This window comes from Aotus nancymaae, unplaced genomic scaffold (assembly GCF_030222135.1).
Source record: "Aotus nancymaae isolate 86718 unplaced genomic scaffold, 86718_ANA_hifiasm-v0.15.2.pri h1tg000117l, whole genome shotgun sequence".
Classification (NCBI taxonomy): domain Eukaryota; kingdom Metazoa; phylum Chordata; class Mammalia; order Primates; family Aotidae; genus Aotus; species Aotus nancymaae.
In genome coordinates this window covers 2,692,560-2,715,870 of record NW_026988532.1, presented here as the reverse complement: position 1 = coordinate 2,715,870, position 23,311 = coordinate 2,692,560, and the positions used below count along the sequence as shown (strand labels likewise).

General features: G+C 31.8%; 1 protein-coding gene across 10 annotated transcripts in view; it reads left to right on the top strand.

Annotated features, from left to right (window-relative positions):
- Nucleotides 1-23,311, top strand: part of COL11A1 (collagen type XI alpha 1 chain) — a 213,134-nt gene that overhangs the window by 24,523 nt on the left and 165,300 nt on the right. For 5 of the 10 annotated variants that reach the window (XM_064371085.1, XM_012438753.3, XM_064371082.1 and 2 more), the window contains exons 2-4: nucleotides 1,402-1,569; nucleotides 6,354-6,567; nucleotides 10,852-11,014. In XM_064371085.1, the coding sequence (XP_064227155.1) occupies nucleotides 1,402-1,569; nucleotides 6,354-6,567; nucleotides 10,852-11,014 (545 nt within the window). Of the gene's footprint in view, nucleotides 1-1,401; nucleotides 1,570-6,353; nucleotides 6,568-6,884; nucleotides 7,087-7,493; nucleotides 7,594-10,851; nucleotides 11,015-23,311 lie in introns of those variants that run through there. The other 5 variants (XM_064371076.1, XM_064371083.1, XM_064371078.1 and 2 more) reach the window with 3 other exon arrangements.

The window sequence follows — 23,311 nt, the reverse complement described above, 5'->3', positions numbered from 1 at the left end:
ATAGCAATGATAGTTGTACAGTATTATGAATGTAATTAATGCTACTGAATTGTACACTTAAGAAATCTAAAATGACAAATTTAATGTTATGTATATTTATCACAATGAAAAGTGATAATAGTATAATATATTAAAAACGACTATCTCTTTTAAGTGGGTGTTTTGTGTGGCATGTGAATTATAACCTGATGAAGCTATTTATACAAATGGGTCACACGAAGGGAAAGTTTAAGATTCCAAACTTATTTTATATTGACCATTTCACAGTAGCTACAAGTACCTGGAATGAAATTGATTTAGGAAATTTATGTTTCCACTAAAAAATAGCTTTCTGTTACATACCCTGAGGTATGTATAAAAATGTGGAAGGGCACAATTACTAAATTACTCAACTCCAGGGATTTTCAGTCTGAATCATCAAGTATGGAGTAATATCCATGAAGTAACTGGTAAGTTGAGAGAATAAAAAGCAATAAATGGTATATAGGTAGATACACACATATACCCCTATACACATACATATGTACCTGTATATAATCTGTAAGTAACTAACACAGGAAAGCACTAAAAAAGGTATTGTATTGTGCTGCCTCATATTTTTTAACACCTTTCTTTCAACTTCTCTGGGTATACAAAATGACTAAGTAGGTGCACATTTTACAGTGTTTATATATAATATCCATTGTAAATTTGAATCTTCAAAATCACCTCTATTTAGATTTTAAATAGTTTATTAGTATCTCTGTTATTAAATAAAGAAATATTTGTAAATGCTGGCTTTCACTTTAATTCCACATAATGTTATTACTTGGAATTATTATTTTTTTGATAGGTGTTCCATAATGTTTATTATTACTATACTACTGTTATCATTATACAAGATTTATTTGTTTTAGGACAATAGTATCTAATAATAGAAAGAATATTGCATTTTATCATTAAGTTTTTGTGTATATATATGTAAATACAAAATATGTACATGTTTATGTAACATATGTAATATATATAAATTATAATTGAGATACATATGAATGTTTGTAAATTCATATATAATACATTTTAAATTCCAGATGCACACATGCTAGTGTACACACATGTACACGTGCGCACACGCATGTGCACACATACACACACACACACACACACACACACCCCTTCTGTGTTGCTTAACCATAATTTGATTCCAGATTTGAGATATTTTGAATTTGAGAATGTTGTTACGGTTTATATTACTACCTGCTGCCCCACTCCCCAAAGTCCCACCTAAATGGTAGGGAAGCATGTCCAGTGATAAATAGATTCAAGGTATGAAATGACATACTATCTTGTGTTAAAAATACTCATTGTTATATCAGATTGTTGTTCAATTCTAATTCTTTTATTGTTTGCTTTTTTTTTCAGCAGCTCCAGTTGATGTACTAAAAGCACTAGATTTTCACAATTCTCCAGAGGGAATATCAAAAACAACAGGATTTTGCACAAACAGAAAGAACTCTAAAGGCTCAGATACTGCTTACAGAGTTTCAAAGCAAGCACAACTCAGTGCCCCAACAAAACAGTTATTTCCAGGTATGTCACTTTATTATTATCATTACTAAAATTATTACTACTGTTGTTACTACTAATACTACTTTTAGTAGTCCTTTACTAATGCTTATTTTTATCATGTTGCATAAAGCCCAATTATGTGGTAAAATGCAATTCTTTCATATATCAGACACCAAATACATTGTGGTCACCAAAGCAATGTAATGAAAATAACAAATAATTTAATAATTGTCAATCTTAATTCAGCACAATCACATATCTGTGAAAACATGCTTATTTGAACATTTAGTAATTCATTACTTTATTTCAACATAATATATGGAGACAACATTTTATGTCCAGCCTTTATGTATGTAATCATGTAGAGCTTATTCATCCTGACTGGAAGATTGGAAGGAATCTTTCCCCTTAATGACTACCTGAGTTAATTTAATGGGCATTTGGATTTAAACATACTCAGTGCAAGTTTTCCTAATGTTAAAGTAAATGTTTCTATTGAAAGAGATACTTTATCTTTTGCAAATGATTTTGCATTATTTTTGCATGCTGCTCTTATCTAAAATATAAGAAAAGTTAGTCACATCTCACAGTTGTCTCCACTGGAACTAGAGATTTTCTTTATAATGTCAGGTGGCAGTTTTTGATGATGGTACTGAAAAGTACTTGCTGAGTATTTATGTTTCCTTCCATGAAAGCATTAACTGACCTAATAACACTAATTATCTAGAAATCATGATAATGTGGGGAAGGGGAATTGAATGGTGAAATGACAATTTTTGAGCCTCTTATTTTCAAAGCAGGTAACTTGTTAACTGTGCTTGCTCCATTTGATACATGCCAGTTGTCTATTGATTGGCTGATTGATGGGTGTTCTCATCCTTATTTAACAGAAGAGGAAGCTGAATTTCACAGAGGCGCTCTGACTTGAGCAAGTTACATGTGGTCAATATTCAATCTAGATCTGTTTTGCTCCATATATTTTATATGTTATCAAGTGGTCCTTTCTGGCACTTTGGAATCTTCTCAGCAGCAATTTATTATTTAAATTATTCATATTATCTTATACCATCTCTGCCTGAGAAGATTTGTGTTTCCTATCTTCATATGAAACTGTTTTCTAGCAATGGAAAAAAATTTAAATCAAGGAATTAAAATGTTAGAAAACAGCACAGTACACTTTTCATGGAAGGACATTTTAAAGTATTTTGAAATATATTTATTTTGATAATTCACTGATTCTTCCAATACATTTTCTGTTTTTCCATAATTTATGATGAACAGGAACAAACTGAAAATAAAATGGACAAAATGAACATTTTTTTCTGACTTTGAAATAAAAAATAAAATAATTTAACTAAACTAATCACAAATATATTCAATAATGATCATGATTCACTCTGAGAACAAGAGATTAATGGGAATTATGAAAATGGGCTTTTAAGATCAATAGTATATCTATGAAAAAAATTCGTGTGAAAAAAGGCACAAACATGTTGTGAATTGATTCTAATTTTTAATATTGTGAAGATTTTTCCATGAGAATATATCTCCCTTTAACTGAAAACCATTTCTGTTGTAGCTAGGTGGTCAGCAGGATATTTTAACTGGGAAGGAAGAAACATTTTGCATAGTGAGAAGACTCCACTTTTGTCTGAGAGAGACCAGGATGGTCTCTCAGCTTCACACCATTCACTAGTTCTGTGATTATATTAAAATACTTCCTATTTCTAGCATTATTTTCTTTCAATGTATATTTTAAAAATTGAGGTACATTTGGGGTACAAATTCCTGTGATCCTCAAAATTCTGAGCTACTCATTTGAAAAATAAAGGTTATTGACATAGACCTTTTTCAATAATTAGCTGAATTACCTAGATTTATATTTACATTATAAGTAGATAAAATACATTTTACTAATTGATGTTAATATCTTTCCATTTTACTTTTGTGATTATTTTTCTTCTAATGATTTTCATAAATATAAAATCACATGTCTCTGTGACACTTGACACTTAAACAAAACCATATATATATATATTTGCTCTGATAGCATTAAGAATCTTAAAGTAAACATTTTTTAGTTTGGAGTTTAGTTTAGTTAAATTTAAGTTTTAAATTAAAATTAAACTAAATAATATATATTTAAGTGATAGGAGCCATATAATCAACACTTTCTGACTGCTTTCTTTAAGATACAGAACTTTCATGGGACAGATTAAATTATTAGCCCAGTCAATGGATGAGAAGGCCGAATGCCAACTAGGACTTTATTTGCCAAGAACACATAGCTAGGAGGTGATGGGTTGATTCCATATATTGACTATTGCAAATAATGTTGCAATAAATATGGGAATGCAGATACCCATTCTATACCTTCAACATACTGATGTCATTTCCTTGGGACATATACCCAATAGTAGGATCGCTGAATAATATAACATAGGAGAGCAGGTATCTTTGACATACTGATATCATTTCCTTTTTTTTAATTATTATACTTTTAGTTCTGGGGTATATGTACAGAACATGCAGGTTTGTTACATAAATATACATGTGCCATGGTGGTTGGCTGCGTCCATCACCCCGCCATCTACATTAGGTGTTTCTCCTAATGCTATCCCTCTCCTATGCGCCCTTCCCCACCACCTTCTGACAGTCCCAGTTGTGTGATGTTCCCTTCCCTGTGTCTATGTGTTCTCATTGTTTAACTCCCACTTATGAATGACAACATGCAGTGTTTGGTTTTTTGTTCTTGTATTAATTTGCTGAGAATGATGATTTCCAGCTTCATCCATGTCCCTGTAAAGGACATGACCTTATCCTTTTTTATGGCTGCATAGTATTCCATGGTGTATATGTGCCACCCAGTAGTAGGATCCATTGAAAAGTATTAAAGAACATCAATTACTAAAGGGCATTGTATCTACATATAAATATAAACCACTTTAATTTTTTGAGGAAACTGTACTATTTTCTATATGACTGTATTAATTTACATTTTCACCAATAGTATGAAACAGTTTCCTTTTTGCCACATCTGCACTGACACTTATCTTTTGACTTTTTGATAATTGCCATACGTAATGGAGTGAGGTGATATCTCATTGTGGTTTTGATTTACAATTCCCTAATGATTAACAATGTCGAGCATTTTTTTCATATACCCATTAGTCATTTGTATGTCTTTTTTTGAGATACGTTTATTCAGACATCTTGCCCATTTTTAACTGGATTACTTGTTTCTCTTTCTATTGAGTTGTTTGAAGTCCTTACATGTTTTGAATATTAACCCCTTAACAGGTGTATAGTTTGCATTTATTTTCTCCTGTTCTGCATGTTGCCTCTTCACTTTGTGAATTGTTTCCTTTGCTTTATAAATGCTTTTTAGTTTAATGTAAATCTGTCTGGATGTGGTAGAGCTGGGATTTGAGCCATGATCAGACAAGTTTCAGAACTTACAATTGAGATACTGTACTGTTTTCCAGTTACTAGTCTATGCATACATTTATAGCATAAAAATATTCACACCTCTTGCTGTTTTTTTCTTTTGTATTACATTTTAATAATTCCCACTTCTTAAATGATGCACAAGATTCTATTATATAAATACTTGTATCTTATTTAACTAGTTTCAATCATTGCAGCTTATTTTAAAATTTTACTATTATAAATAGTGCTTGGTTGATTTGAAAGCATATGTTTACACATAAGCATCCTTTCCTCGTATATTCTCAGAGGTAGAATTGCTGATCTCCTACAATTGTTTGAACTTGAATCCAAGACAGTCATATTCATAATTCTTTTATAGATTTATGCTACTGCCTGTAATAGAATTTGGAATGAATGGATTGAAAAAGGAAGGTCTTTATATTGTTCTAGATATTGTTGATTACACATGTGCATACATAATGGTTTTGCAAAAAGACAACTTTTTCAACTAAAGGCATCTAATTTCTCAAATAATAATGTTTGCTTTATTTATATGCCAGAGTAGTAAGAGAATCAAATAAGATATATTTGTAAAACTATTTTGAAAAATAAAACCCACAACTTAATGTGCGGTGTTATATAAAAATATAAGTATTCATTACTTATTTGAGATATACTTAGGATAATTTTGAACTGATATATTTATTTAACAAATGCTTAGTAAGTACCAACGTAGATCAGTCTGTATGCTAGATTTTTGGCATATGATGGCAAGAGAGAAAGAAAGAAAAACAGAGTGGGCCTTCTTGAATTTAAAATCAAGTTAGCCAAGTACCTGATAGTTCTGGCTCATCATGACATACGCTTCTTTAATAAGAAACAGTATGCAGTGAAACTGCATTGTTGGATATTAAGAACTAATCAAAAACTTTTAAGCTTTTAAAGAAACAACAGAAAGAATATGTTTGTAAATTGGGTCATTACAATGCTTCTTTAAAGAGAGAATGTATCGCTACAGACTAGACAGAGCCAGAAAATACAAACCTTACTCCAAAAGTAGTACTTAAATAAGTGTTTTAAGAGTGCTGGCTATGGGTCTGATATTTACTGGTATCATGATCCTGTTGCTTAAATTAAATTTAATTTGACATAACCATTGTGCTTTAAGTGAGTGACTTTAAAGTTTGACTATAGCTTGGATAAAAATTGAAGAGAAACCTTAATCGAGGGCCCCTATTTATTTATTAATCTGTTTACTGTTCAGAATTAGTTGATTTATAAAGGCCATGTAGGAAGTTCAAAAGTACTACAGTGATCTCGAACAATTTAGAAATTGGAAATTGGAAATTTCTAACTCTTTGGCCTTTTCTTTTCAGGTGGAACTTTTCCAGAAGACTTTTCTATATTATTTACAGTAAAACCAAAAAAAGGAATTCAGTCTTTCCTTTTATCTGTATATAATGAACATGGTATTCAGCAAATTGGTGTTGAGGTTGGGAGATCACCTGTTTTTCTGTTTGAAGACCACACTGGAAAACCTGCCCCAGAAGACTATCCCCTCTTCAGAACTGTTAACATAGCTGATGGGAAGTAAGTAACAAAATAATACGATGTTTTACTTATGCTGAAATCATTTTTTATTTCATCATTTAACAAATATTTATGGTTTGATTTTTTTTTCTAGTGGCTGGTGATAAGTGAGCAAAAAAATGCATAAAGACATAATTTATAGTGTGGACAGGCAAGCAATGAAGATATTTTTCAAAATAAATTACTAATAAATATTATAGCAAGTGGTAATAAGTAATAAGAAAAAGAGAGCCGTAAAGAGGATAGGGTGTGGCAGTGGGGTAGGTACAGTTTTAAGAAGTGAGATCAGGAAAAATTCCACTAAGAAAGTGATATGTAAAGAAGGCGAAGCATGTGCCACGCTGATAATTAAAAGCCTAGTGTTCCAGGAGAAGCTGGAAGCAAATACAGTCTCTGATTCCAGGGTGTGGCCAATTTGTTCCCACAACATCAGGGATACCAGCATGGCAGGAGAAGACTGGGATGATGAGGATGGAGAAGCAGAGGGAGACCAGGTGGTATAACACATTGTAGGAGGTGGTAAGCGTAAGGTTTGTTCTTGCTGAGTTTAAAGGGAAGAAACTGAGCCCAGCACAAGAAGATCCAATGCGAAGGAATTTATTCAGGCTCCCGGACGAGGTTCTGTGGTCCGACAGGAGGGGCCGGAGAAGTTGCATGGACTCCTCTCAGGCGGGGTTTTATAGAGAGTGAAGGAGCTCGATTGGTTGTGGGAAAGCAAGACTGTCACTGGGTAGAATTACAAGCCTTCAGCTAGGACTTGGCTTGCTGTTGGTTAGAATTACTCGGCTGCCATTGGCTAGAAAGGCTCGGCTGCTATTGGCCAGAAAGACTTGGCTGCTATTGGTTAGAAAGACTTGGCTGCTATTGGCTGGAAAGAGGCTAGGGTTGCAGCACCTCGTCTGCATTGCGAGCATGGGAGAAGGGAACATGCCTGAGCATGTCTGAGCTTGCCCAAGTTCGTCCAGGCTTTGGAAAAAAGCGGCGGGGGTCTGCGTCCATGCTCCTGGCGAGGCTACCGGCCTTACAGTAAGCACTGTGGGTTCTACTCTGAGTGAAACAGGAAGCTACTGGAGGCTTTTTGAGCAGAAGAATGATCTAATCTGACTTACATTTTATTAGCAATGTTAATATTGGAGATCAGAGGAAGCCTTATAACATACTGATATGTGCCATATACTAAGCTCTTTATACATTGTTAACTCATTTGGTTTTCTTGATTCTGTTAAAAAAGTAATGTTAATAAACTCATTTTACAGGTAAGGGAACTGAGGTTCAGAGAGTTTAAGTAACTTGCCTAAGGTCATATAGTTGGAAAGTGACAGAGATGAGGTTTGAACTGAGGAAATCAGGCTCACATTATACTCTTTTGCAAATCATGTTGAATTCTGAATTATGTATTGTGGTCATCGCCTTTCACTTATGGAGCAGCTAAATAGATGAATGCTTATTAAGTTTACTTGATATTTTATCACTGAATCCAGACTTCTAAAAACAGCTTTATCCAAAATAGGACATTTGGTTATAGACATAAGAAGGAAGTAGCAGTGCTCATTGTATTCATTGTATTTTTGTCAGGACCACAGAAAAACTCTCAAGTCTCAGTGTTACAGAAATACCAGAATTTTACAACTAATTTACATTATTATCTTATAAATGAATTAAATATAATAGCACATTGTGTTTCTTTTTTTGACTGTTAGCAAACTCCATGCTGAGATTTTAGTCTATATTTGATAATTGTAGAAAATACTTTGAACTCATTATTCTCACTATATGTTTCCTTAATCCTGCTTTCCTAACTGAAAAAAAAAAAAATCAATTTATTGTAACCCACACCCTATTTGAAAATAACAGGCAGTGTTTAACATGAATGAATCCTTAAACTAAAACATGGAAAAATTAAAAAATGGAGAATGTTCAATAAATATTTTTAATTGATTATCAAACAAAACAAGAAGTTATATTTACCTATGACAGTAGTAAAATATTATCTTTATAATATATTGAATACAATGAATACCTAGTAGTATTCATTTTTTTTATTTAGGTATCCCTTCAATAACAATTTATTAAATGCTTACTGTGTGCTAGGTAGGTCCTGTACTTGAGACTGTTAAAATGTGACATACTTGTTGCACTCAACTGACATAATAATTAAATGCAAAAATATTGGTATTTTTTTAAAGAACAATCCGATTTTTTTTTAAAGAACAATCATGACATTCGTTGTGAATGAACATTCATTCCCTAAGTATCTATTAGCCACCACTTGGCTGGTAGCCTATAGGGCACAGGAGTTGTAGCAGTGAACAACCCAAGTAAAGTTTCTTCACTCCTGGAGCTTAAATATGCAAAGTGCTGATAGTTCTATGAATAAAAATAAAGCAAGGTAAGAAATGTAGAGTGTACTCTTTTAGATAGGGCAGTACTTTTTGATGAGGTTGCATTGAGCAAAATCACAAAGGAAGTGAGAGAATAGCCATGTGGGGATATGGAGAAAGAACAATCCTGCCAGAGTGAAGAACTTGTGCAAGGGGCAATAAAGAGGCAGCCTTGCAGCTGGGATACTGGGAGTCCAGGGAGTGTCTGAGCTCATGAGGTCAGAGAAGAGTAGGGTTCCCTCATGTGAAGCAGGGTAAGGGCTTCAGCTTTTGCTGTGAGTATTGTATTTGATAGTTTTAAGAATGCAGACCCTTGATCTGACTTTATTTTAAAAAGGTTGTTCTGGTTGCATAAAAGTAGAAGGGGAGTCCAGTTAGGAGTCTAGCTGTGAGGGATGGCAGCTTGGACTAAACTGAGAGACAGTGAATTCTGTTTATACTTTTGAATATATGAACTGATGAAATTTTCTGATTATAGGAATGTGTAGTATGAAAAAATGAATAATTAAGAATGCCTCTAAGACTAAATGTTAATTTAGTATTTTGAAGATTATGATACCATGATTATGACATATCATCATCACAGCTTACATTAATTAAACAAACATATCATTTAGAGTTCTAATCAGTTTTTAATTATTGAGATTGTTTTTATTTTCTGTTAATAAAAGCATATACCCATAATACTGGGAATGGTTTAAGTGAAGACACAGGTTTCCTGGCATGAAGTATGTGTAAATTTTTCTCTCACTATATTAAGTACCTCCTTATATAAATCTTTGCTCAGTTCAAACCCAGCAGACACCTATGCCAGTTGAATGTTCTAGTGGAAAGACCAAAGATTTAAGTGTATATGGAAATACACTTGGTCACCATGCCAGGTCACATGAAACAGACATTTTAGAAAGGCTCCTGCAACGTTTTGGGTACTGTATTTTATGGATCTAGTCCTAGGCACTTCTGGAATATTAATCTAGCACTTTTCATTTGGAAAAAAATAAAATAGAAACCAGACTGACTTGCAGAATCTGAGTGGGCTTCATTTAGTGGTTTCTGTTAGCACCATACATTGTTAATAAAACCCATCATTTTACAGTATGGTTAGGAAATGTGCCTTTCCAAAGGGCTGGCCATGTCTCCCCAGCCAAGCCTGTCATCACTGCCCTGAATTAGTTGGAGCAGTAGCTGCAGAGTAAATTGAGACTCTCATTCCACACATGCGTTGACTATGCTTTCTTTCAGTTTTCCACTTCCTGCCAGCCCTGGAAAGAAGGAAAGATATTGTGTCTCAGTCTTGGATCCTGCCTACAGTAGTGATCTATAACTGTCTTGAAATTAAAGTGGAAAAATAATGAAAGCACTTGAAATAAATGTGAATAAAGACAGAGAAGCACATTGTGTTTTACAATTAGGACGTTGACTCTCCAGATGGAGCACTCATTCAATTAGTAGACATACTCTTTTATAGTCAATCTCAGGGGATCATTACAGTAGATTTTTTTAAAAGTGAAATTCCACTTTGGAAGAAAGCATTTACGTACATGGAAACTATTACTTACCCCATATCCCACCTTAATCTCTATCAAATACCTTCATCAGGACATAGTGAGATTAAGCTTTTGTTACTACAACACAAAGTGAAGCAAAGGATGGGCACTTTCTTATCAGCACAGACAGCTAATTCTACTCTGCATTTTATGCTGCTTGAGTCCTTTTGAGTGCCTAGTACTATTGGGTAAACAGTAAGTAGTCACCTGTTAACCGGCTGCTTAATAAATAAGCCTACATTATTATATGATTTCAGCTCACTTTTATAATTTTAAATAACAATATTTTAATGTGAATACTGCTTTGGCAAACACTGTTTTTTGAAGCTTACAAAAGAATTACTTGTCCTTTTTAGGTGGCATCGGGTAGCAATCAGCGTGGAGAAGAAAACTGTGACAATGATTGTTGATTGTAAGAAGAAAACCACAAAACCACTTGATAGAAGTGAGAGAGCAATTGTTGATACCAATGGGATCACGGTTTTTGGAACAAGGATTTTGGATGAAGAAGTTTTTGAGGTAAAAAATAAATCAAACTCTAAGTTGAATATTGCCAAATCAGATGAACTGAGTTAATAACATTAAAAATATCAATTTATAGCAATATGTTTAAAGCAAAGTTGAAAACTCTGAAGGATGACCTACTTTCTTCCTCTGTGAGTATAGTGACGATGTTTTCTATTGTTCAGTAAGAGAATGACCAGACAATGGTAACTGTAAGGCCTGGGAAACATTTACAGGGATTGGCTGATTTGAACACAGACATACTATTCTCCTGGGAAGGACAAATGGCTTTCCCCTTAGTACTTTGTATTATTTTCTTTGCAGAAAAGAACATTTTCTTCATTTCATTCCATGGGAGGTAAATTTAGAGAGATGTACAAGTCATATATTTTTGCCTTCCTCTGTTCTTTGTGAATGTTTTTTAAGGTAAAAAGAGATCATATTGCAAAATATATATTTTAGGTTTTTATATCACTTAAAAAATAATGTGAGGACCATGGTAAGATATTTCCATCCAATTATATTCACTAATTATTATAATCACATTCTTTTAATCCTCCAATCCATGGATATGGTAATTTATGCTTTAATTTTCATTTAGTCAGTTTTTAAAAGAACAAATGACCTGAATTCTGACCCCCTTAAAGGATGCAGTCTCAAGATATTATTTATTATTTTGGTGATTGTTTTTAAACAATCTGAGTGATTTCTTTGTCAAGGGGTAACAAAGTAAAGCTGTATAATATATTACAAATTAATAGACAGTTGTCCCTGGAGATTTGCTGTATTTTTTGATGTGTGAATATACGTACACACATGTGTACGGACATACAGACAGTATGTATTTTCATAAGCAGAACAATATACATTCAGAACATCAGCTAGATTATTTTATTCCTGTGCTTATATATATAACCTACAGCATAATTTTATTTAAAATTTATATTATAATTAATATTTATGAAAGTTCCATGTTATTTATTTGAGATTCTATTGTTTCTGAGTTTTTTCCACTAGTGTGTACCTAAGCCTTTAACTCTACATAAAATATTTTAAACTATCATATCATGCTGGATTATGTAAATGATAAACTGATTTGGATTATATATAATGGTAATATGCTCTCAGATCTCCCAATATCCAACATTGATTGTATGCACATGATGACAAACAATTATTTTTTCATTAGACAAATAAATATTAATATGACTTCTAGTCTTGAAAAGCCTTATTTTAAAATAAAACTATTCATAAACATAAGTTTCATGTGAATTATGAACAAATTATAATTTATTTTCGTAACTCACAAAACCTTATTTACCAGGAACATAAATGTGTAAGACGGAAGAACAATATCGGTGGAATTTCTTTCCTTTTTAAAAAATTGATTCTTAAGTTTATAAAACTGTATGCCACATTCTGAATCCTGGAGTAACTCCAGCTCTTTAGTTGGAGAAGCTATTAAAACATTAAGAAAAATAATGTTGAAAGGATGCTTTAATGAAACCTTTAGTGAATATGACAGTGAGTAGTGACAAGTAAGGTTATTCAGCTACCTTGCATCCTAGAGTTTCATGAAACCCTATGATGTTTTAAATAGAACATTAATTCACTATTAAGTATAGTTAATTTTTGAAATGTTAATGAATACAGAACTTACTCTCTCAGGTTTATCTTTTACAATCTTTGACCAATCTTCCCAAAGAGGGAAACTATTTTTACTGAATAAAATATAGAGCAGGGTTTAAAGGAAGAATCTTTGAATTGGATGGAATTTAGTATTCATCTAACCCATATATTCAGTCATCAGCTTTAAGATTCAGGTCTTATTTTCTAAATTTATATGTATGTATATGTGAAATTTCAAAAACAATTTGGTCTCTTTCCACTTGAAAATAGAACATGAAGAAAATAAATAATTCAAGTATACAGATATTTAATCTGAATTTTAAAAATTCTCACTCTTTTTTTGTGTAAGTAATTAGTCCATTCTATCTGATGTTAATATACCTTTTCTTAAAAATCTGTTCAAATATGTTTTCCTTTTATTTTGGTTTATATTATGATACATACATATTTATGAATCTTTGCAAGTGAACACATTGAATTGGGAGACAGAAATGGTACTGTCTGTACATTGTTAGTGCTTTATAAGTAGTTGTGATGGTGAAGATAATATAATAATACCAGTGATTCCTTAGTCTGAAAACAAGAAATGTCACTTTTTCAGGCATACTGTAAGTCAGATTTAGTTGCAGATTTGTTTAGTGTATTTAATTTCATGTATACACTACCTTTCATTAATGGAATGGCACTACTGTGGCAAAAAATATTAAAAATGTTCATATTTTAATTTCAATCTAATGACTTTTTAAATTCAACATTATATAAGTAAAAGCAAAACCGAAGATGATTTTAAAGTTTGAACAATTATAGTTTACATATTATGCTTTACAAGATGTACATGTAAAATCATAATTCAGATTATATAATTTCAACATATCAGAGCGAATATATGAATTGATTTTGAGATGACAAAAACCTGATTTTGAATCCCAGTATATAGCTTAATATTCAGCCTTCTCAATGTACTTTATATCAGTTTCAAATGAGAAATATAACAGAATCTTCCTCATAAGTATTCATAGAAAAATGAGCTGAGTGTACAGTTTTTAAGATAGTAGCATAAAAATATATATACATACACACATGTACGTAATATAAATGTGGTTGTATATTGTTAATTATGCATTAATGTATAGTTTTAAAAACATTATAACTTCTTTTTCTTATGATTTTATAACTGTGACATTTCAAATACTTTTCATATAGGCAAATAACAGTGACCCATCTATCAGTCAAAAGTCCTTGTGGGTCCCTCTGTCTGTCTTCTAAAAGTCCTCATGGGTCCCTCTCTCTGTGTTCTAAATGAAGTACTTCTTTTCTGGGCTACTGCAATTTTATGAAGTACCTTGTAGAGGTTAGATACATTTGTCCCCTCTAGATAGACCTAGCACCTGAGTACAGACCTTTAAGTGGAGCATGGTCTGATTGATTGAATGTTTTCATGCAGGCAAAAAATGTCCTACCAACACTAATTGACAGCCTTCACATTTTTTCCTGCTTGATATTATTCAAAGATGTGAGGAAAACTAAATTAGAATAATTATATTGCTTGTATTTATTATCAATACAATTATTTTTGGAGTCTTTTAAACAGGAAAATTTCCTTACTAAATAGCAAGTTACAGCCATTGCTCATTTTCAAAACATTGCTATTTCTATTTTTTGTTTAAACAATCAAAGCAGATTATTTCAGGACTTTTTTTTTTTTTTAACAAATAGCCATCTTTGGCGTGATTACTTTTTTCATTGATAGGAAAAAAATAATTATTAAAGAGAAAAGAGTCATTTAAAAGTGATAATTAACAGAGCCTGAAGCTGGTTTTTTGAGAATATCAACAAAATTTCCAAGTACCTGTTCAAATTATTAATCTTGGGGAAAAATACAAATCATTAATATCAGGAATAAAAAGTAGTTTTCAGTAGAAACTTTAAAGACATTTAAATTTAGAATAATGAAATACTACAAACAACTTTATATGAACAAATCCAACAACTTGGTTGAACTAGAAAAACTTCTTAAAAAAATAAAACTTATGATTGACATAACAAGAAACAGAAAAATTAAATTAACCTGTATTTAGTAAAGAAATCAAGTATGTTAAAAAGGTTCTAAAAAAAAACCTCAGGGCCCTAAAATTTTTAATGGTTAATTCTATCGAATATTCAAGAAGGAAATAACATCAGTAATATGAGAAAGTTTTCAGAAAATAGATGAGTAGAGATCACTGCACAGATGAAGTTACATAGCCAGGACAACCTTACTGTGAAAAACTGACAAAGGCATTATAAATATAGAGAATCATAGACTAGTATTACTCATTAACATAGACTAAACATGTTTAAAGTTTTTTTTTAGAAAATGGAATTGTATGTTGATAAGATAACACACTACATGACTGCAGTGGAATCTATATGCCTCTATGGAATGAAAAGTTGTTTCTAAATATTTGAAAAAAATCAATGTAATTCAACATACTAAGAGGAACAAAACCCCACATGATTATTTCAATAGGTGTAGAGAAAGAATTTTACATAATTTGGTACATGTTCATATTTAGGAAACTAAGACTAATAGTAAATTTCAAACTAACGAACAGCAGCCACTGAAAACTCTGTTCATGTTCTTGAAAAAAATATTTAGGAAACTAAGACTAATAGTAAATTTCAAACTGATAAACAGCATCCAACGAAAACTTTCAGCCAACATCATACTTAATGCTGAAAGACTGAATTATTTTCTACATGGGGTCAGAAAATAAAATAAGAATGCCTGCTTACTCAAGTTATATTCAATATGTTAATAGAGTTCCCATTCATTGTTATAAGACAAGAAATAAGTAAAAAGCATAAAGATAGAAAACTTTATGGTTCCTACTTTCAGGTTATATAACTTTTTACATTTAACACCCGTGAACAAAAAAATGAATTTAATAAGGCTGTACGATACAGTGTTAATGTAAAAAACTTGTGTTTTTATATATTAGCAAGAAAATATTTAAATATGACATTAAAAACAAATTTATTTACTATAGCACTAAAAAAAAAAATACTTAGGAACAAATTAAATAAAAGATGTTCAAGACATTTACCCTGCCTTTAAATTGTTGTCATGAGACTAATAACATGTAATTTACATTCAATGTTACATTAAATGTCATTGATTTATTATTGATATGGTTGGATTTAAGTCTACATTTTATTATTTGTATTTTCTTTGTACTCTCTATTTTCTGATTCTTTGTTCTTACTTTCATACCTCCAGCCTTCTTTTGGTGCTGAGGGTTTATTTTATAGTATTTCATTTTGTTTTATTGATTGGATTTTTTTGCTATGCTTTTATTTAAGGAAGAGTTTCTGTAAGAATTATAAAATTTGTACTGCAAGTTTGTGATCTATTTCTTGCTAATATTGTATCATGTTGTATGTGTGTAATGTAGGACCCTTTCCATGTCTTCGTCATACTGATCTCTATAGTAGAGTTATCATACTTATTAGACCTGCATATACTGAACATACAACCAAATGTCATAATTTTTGCTTTAAACAATCAAATATTTTAAAATTTTTAAGATAAAAATGTAATTTTATATCTAAGTAAATATTTGTTGTTTCTGTTCATCTTTTATTTCTGAAGCTCCATATTTTTCTGGGATATACTTTTCCATCAGTCTAAAAAGTTTTCTTTAGCATTTCTTGTACAGCAGATATGCTACTGAAGTATCTCTCAGTTTTCTTATATGTGAGAATGTTGTTCTTTTGCCTTCATTACAGAAGCGTATTTTCACTGACAATAGAATTCTGAATTGACAGTTTTATTATTTTAGCACTGTAATAATGTCGTTCCATTGTCGCTGGCCCCCATGTTTTCTGATGCACAATTTACATTCACATTTTGTTATCATGTACTTGATGTACCATTTTCGTTAGCTGCTATTAAGATCTTTTTCTTTTTATTTGCTTTTCAGTAGTTTGGTTATAAAGCATGTTGCCATAATTTTGTTTGAATGTATTCTCTGGGGTTTATTAAGCATCCTACATGTGTAAATGAATGTTTTTCAGCAAATTTAGGAAGCCTTCATCCTTTAAAGTTTCTACTTTGCTGCTATGTATTCTTAAATTTTCCTTCTTTTCAATGGTGGAGGAAAGTTATAATAGGTGTTTTAAAAACTCTTTCTGAGAGTTTCAATGCCCAGGGTTGGCATCTGTTTATTACCTTTGTTGCTGTTGTTGTTAATAAATAAACTCTATTTTACAGCAAGTTTAGGTTCACAGTGAAGTTGAGCAGAAAGTACAAGGAGTTCTCATATACTCTACCTCACTCCAACATACAACCTTCCCTATTATCAACATCCCATATCAGAGTGGGAATTTATTACAACAGATGAAAGAACGTTGACTCATTATCATCACTCAAAGTCTATAGTTTACATGTTAGCTTTTGGTGTTGTTCATTCCAAGAGTGTAGACAAATATATAATGACACGTACCTACTATTTTAGTATCTAACAATAATTTTACCGCACTAAAAATCCTCCATTCTCTTCCTATTAATGATTCTCTCACTCATTTACCTCCAGAAGTTACGATTTTTTTTACTGCCTCTATAATTTTGACTTTTCCAGGATGTCTTATGGTTGCAGTCTTACAGTATGTAGCTTTTCATACTGACTTCTTTCACCAAGTAATATGCATTTAAGTTTCTTCTATGTATTTTCATGACTTACAGGCTCATTTCTTTTTAAGGCTGAATAATAGTCCACTAGCTAGATGTGGTACATATTTATCAGTTTACCTATTAAAAGATATCTTAGTTGCTTCCAAATTTTGGAAACTATGAATAAAGCTACTAGACAATTATGTGCAGGTTTTCATGTAGGCATAAATTTTGAAATCATTTGGATAAATACCAAGAAGTGTGATTGATGTACGAATATGCTTTGTTTTATGAGAAATTGGCAAACTGTTTTGCTGTATCCTTTTGCATTCCCACCAGCAAGTAATAAGAGTTTCCTTTGCTTCACAGCTTTTCCAGCAATTGTTGTCATAACTGTTTTGAATTTGGCTAAAAACAGCACTATTTTATTTTGATATGTTATGGTTTCTCATTGTTATTTTAATTTACAGTTCTCTAATGACATAGGATATTGAACATATTTTCATAGGCTTACTTTCCATCTGTGTATCTTCATTGTTGAGGCGTTCAACACATTTTGCATTTTTAAGTCAGATTGTTTTTTTATTGTTGAATATTTTGTATATTTTAGATAAAGGTCCTTTATCAGATATGTCTTTTGCAAACATTCTCCTGGTAGGTGGCTTATTTTCGAATTCTCTTGATATTGTCTTTTCAGAATAGAAGTTTTAAGTTTTAATAAAGACCAGATTATCAACAAATTATTTCATGGATTATACCTTTGGTGTTGTGTCTGAAGAGCCATCATCATACCCAAGATTATTTAGGTTTTCTCCTATATTGTCTTCTAGGAGTTCCATGGTTTTGTGTTTTACATTTAGGTCTATGAACCATTATGAGTTAATTTTTCTGAACAGTTTAAGGTTTGTATTTAGATTCTTTTTGCATGTGGATGTCCTGTTGTTCCAACACTGTTAGTTGAAAAGATTATCATTACTCCATTGTATTTCATTTGCTCTTTTGTCAAAGATCAGTTTAGTATATTGATATAGATCTTTTTCTAGTCTAGCTATTCTATTTCATTGATCTACTCATCAATTCTTCCAATACTACCTTGAATTCATTATTGTAATATTATAGAAAGTCTTAGTCAGATAGTGTCAGTCTTCTGTTCTTTACCTTTAATATTGAGTTAATTGACTATTATGGATTTTTTCTTCTTATCAACTTCGGAATAAGTTTGGAAAGATTCACAAAGTAACAGGCTGGGATATTAATTGTGAGTGTATTGAATCTATAGATCAAGTTGAAGAGAACTGACATCTTGACAGTATTGAGTAATTCTATCCATAAACATGGAATATCTTTATTGTTCAATATCCTTCATCAGAGTTTTGTTGTTTGCTTCATATAAATCTTATTTTATTTTATTAGATTTATACATAAGTATTTCTTTTGAGAGTGCTCATGTAAATTGTGTTGCATGTTAAATTTCAAATTCTTCTTAAGAAAGCGATCGATATTAGGATATACCTTGTATACACAACCTTGTAACAATCATTTATTATTTCCAATTTTTTTGTCAATTATTTTGGATTTTTTACATAGACAGTTATGTTATCTGTAACATAATCTGTGAAAAAGTTTAATTTTTCTCTTCCGCATCTGAATACATTTTATTTTCTTTGCTTGTCTTATTGCATCAACTAGGACTCCCAGTATGATGTCGAAATGCAATATTAAGAGAGGACATCCTTCTTCATTTCTGATCAAGCTGAGAAAATTTCCTTCCTTGTTCCTAGTTTTCAGAATGTGTTTTAAAATCATGAATGATTGTTGCATTTTGTTAAATACTGTTCTGCATCTATTGATATGATTTTTTTTTCCTTAGCTTGTTGGCAGTGATACTAATTTATTTCAAATGTTGAACCAGCCTTTCATACCTGGGATAAATTCCACTTGGTTATGGCATTTACTTATTTAATATATCATGGTATTCAATCTGATAATATTTTGTTAAGGATTTTTACATTTATGTTCATGAGAGATCTTGGTCTGTAGTATTATTTTCTTATATTGTCTTTATCTGGTTTTGATATTAGTGTGATGTAGCCTCATAAGATGAGTTAGTAGATACTCTCTTTGCTTTTATATTCTGAAAAAGATTGCAGAGAATTGAGATATCTTTTTCATTAGATGTTTGATAGGCTTCACCACTAAACCCATCTTGTTTTGATGCTTTCTCTTTAGAAAGTTTACTAATTTTTGACTCATTTTCTTATTGGATATAGGCCTTTTGAGATTTTTCTAATTATTTGTTTATGTGTTTTTGAGATTGGCTCTTCCCAGAAATATGTTTATTTCATCTAATTTATCAAATTTGTTTATTTCATCAAATTTATCAATTTTTGGGCACAGAATTATTTGTAATATTATTTTATCATACTTTTAATGTCCATGGGATCTGTGGTGATGTCTCCTTTTTTCTGACAGTAATAATTTGTAACTTCTCTCCTTTTTATTTAGTTGGCTTAGCAAGAGGCTTATCAATTTTATTAATATTCTGAAAGAACTGTATTTGGTTAGGATGATAATTTTTTTGAAGAGTATTTATAATTTTAATATCATACCAAATCTCTTTTAAAACAATATCAATTAACCTTCCCACTATATCCATTTCTCGATATCCTAACCAATACAAATATTATATTCTTTTAAAAGTTTGTTCATCTGATAGTTAAAACATGGCATTTTCTGTTGTTTTGGTTTGAATTTTTTAAATTATACTTTAAGTTTGGGGTACATGTGCAGGTAGTGGAGTATTGTTACATAGGTACACACATGCCATAGTGGTTTGCTGCATCCATCCCCTAGTCACCTATATTAGGTATTTCTCCTAATGTTATCCCTCCCCAATCCCCTCACCCCTGCAATCCCTCCCCTGGCTCCCACCACTCCCCAACAGGCCCCAGTGTGTGATGTTCCCTCCCTGGGTCCATGTATTCTCATTGTTCAACACCCACTCAACACCCACTTATGAGTGAGAGCATGTGGTGTTTGGTTTTCTGTTCTTGTGTCAGTTTGCCAAGAATGATGGTTTCCAGCTTCATCCATGTCCCTGCAAAGGACATGATCTCACTCTTTTTCATAGCTGCATAGTATTCCATCGTGTATATGTGCCACCATTTTCTTAATCCAGTCTATCATTGATGGGCATTTGGGTTGGTTCCAAGTCTTTGCTATTGTAAACAGTGCCGCAATGAACATACGTGTGTATATGTCTTTATAACAGAACAATTTATAATCCTTTGGATATATAACCAGTAATGGGATTGCTGGGTCAAATGATATTTCTATTTCTAGATCCTTGAGGAATAACCACACTGTCTTCCACAATGGTTGAGCTAATTTACACTCCCATCAACAGTGTAAAAGTGTTCCTTTTTCTCCACATTCTCTCCAGCATCTGTTGTCTCCAGATTTTTTAGTGATCACCATTCTAACTGGCATGAGATGGTATCTTAATGTGGTTTTGATTTGCATTTCTCTAAAGACCAGTGATGGTGAGCATTTTTTCATGTTTGTTGGCTGCATAAATGTCTTTTTTTTTTAAAGTGCCTGTTCATATCCTTTGCCCACTTTTTGATGGGTTGTTTGTTTTTTTCTTGTAAATTTGTTTTAGTTATTTGTAAATTCTGGATATTAGCCCTTTGTCAGATGGGTAGCTTGCAAAAATTTTTTCCCATTCTGTTGATTGCCAGTTCACTCTAATGATTGATTCTTTTGCTGTCCAGAAGCTCTTAAGTTTAATTAGATCCCATTTGTCTATTTTGGCTTTTGTTGCCATTGATATTGGTGTTTTAGTCATGAAGTCCTTGCCTTCACCTATATCCTGTATGGTTTTTCCTAGTTTTACTTCTAGGGTTTTTATGGTGTTAGCTCTTTATTTAAATCTTCAATGCAGCTGAAGTTAATTTTTGTATAAGGTGTAAGGAAGGGATCCAGTTTCTGTTTTCTGCACATGGCTAGCCAGTTTTCCCAACACCATTTATTAAACAGGGAATTCTTTCCCCATTGCTTCTGCTTGTCAGGTTTGTCAAAGAACAAATGGTTGTAGATGTGTGGTGTAACTTCCGAGGGGTCTGTTCTGTTCCATTGGTCTACATCTCTGTTTTGGTACCAGTACCATGCTGTTTTGATTATTGTAGCCTTGTAATATAGTTTGAAGTCAGATAGCATGATGCCTCCAGTTTTGTTCTTTTTGCTTAGGATTGTTTTGGCTATGTGGGCTCTTTTTTGGTTCCATATGAAATTTAAGGTGTTTTTTTTTTCCATTTTTGTGAAGAAGGTCAATGGTAGCTTGATGGGAATAGCACAAGGATAACTACAAACCACTGCTTAAGAAAATAAGAGAGGACACAAACATACAAAAAAACATTCCATGCTCATGATTAGGAAGGATGATAATTCTTTAGTTACTTTCTGCTACCTGTTTTATTATTTCTGCTGTAATTTAATATTTTCCATTCTTCTGTTTATTTAAGATTTATTTTGCTCTTTTTTGTTTAGATTCTTAGAATAGAAGTTTAGATGGTTGATTTTAGATCTTTTTTCTTTTCTAATGTATGCATTCAATGCTATAGATTTCCCTCTAAGGAAAGTTTCATTTTGATTTCTATTTTGTTTAGAATATTTTAAAATTATTCCTGAGATTTTCTCTTTGGCCCATGTATTATTTAGCAGTGTATTTTTGCATTTCCAATTATTTTGGGATTTCCCAGCTATCTTTCTGTTATTATTTGAGAGCAGATATTGGATAATGTATATTCTTTCAAAAATTTTAAGAGTTTTCTTTTTGGCCATGAGTGTAGTCTATCTTGGGGAATGTCCATGTAAACTTTATAATGATGAATAATCTGCTGTTGTTGTTTATAGTGGTCTATATGCAAATTATCTTTTTTGATTAATGGTGTTTTTTAGTTCAACTGTGTCCTTACTAATTTCTGCCTGCTATATCTTTTTATTTCTGTTAGAATGGTGTTTACCATTTAAATGTAATAGTGAATTCATCTATATCTCCTTCCAGTTCTATTAGGTTTTGCTTCCTGTATATCGTTAGGTACATATGCATTAAAGATTTTATGTCTTATTGGAGTATAGACCTTTTAACCCTTATTACCATTTAACGAACTCTTTATCACTAATATTTTACCCTGCTCCGAAGTCTGCCCTGTGTCAAATTAATTTAGGTACTCCTGTTTTCTTTATATTGATTTTAGAATGTTAGACCTTTATTCTTACTTTGTATGTATTTTTATATTTAAAGAATGTTTCTTGTAGACAACATGTAATTGAGTCTTGTCTTTATTTTTTTTTTTTGATCCACTCTGACAATCTATCTTTTATGAGTGTATTTAAATCATTCATATTTAAGGCAATTATGTATATAGTTAGAATAATTCACCATATATGTTACATTGTTCTATTTATTGCCCTTGTTCTTTGTTTCTATTTTTATCTTCCTCAGTTTTTCTACAGTTTGTGGTTTAAGTTGAACATCTTATATGATTATGTTTCTCTTTTTTCTTTGAATATCAATTATACTTCTTTGCTAATCTTCTTTGTTAGTTGCCCTAGAATTTTTTTTGGTGGGGGGGGCGGGTCTTGCTCTATCACCCAGGCTAGCATGTATTTTGTGGTCATAGCTCATTGTAACCTTGATTTCCTGGGCTCAAGTTATCCTTCTACCTCAGCCGCCAGCTGGGATTACAGGTATGTGCTACCACGCCTGTTTAATTCTTTTCTATTTTTGTTGAGTCAGAGTCTTACTATGATGCCTAGGCTTGTCTCAAACTCCTGGGTTCAATAAATCCACCAACCTTGGCCTCTCAAAATGCTGGTGTTAAAGGCATATGCCACCTCACCTATCTAGGTTTTTAAATGTGAACTTACACCTATTCCAAGTAAACTTTTAAATAACACTATACTGATTCATGAGTAATGCAAGTACCTTATAAAAATATTTTCAGTTCCTCTCTCCTGCCTTTTCTGTT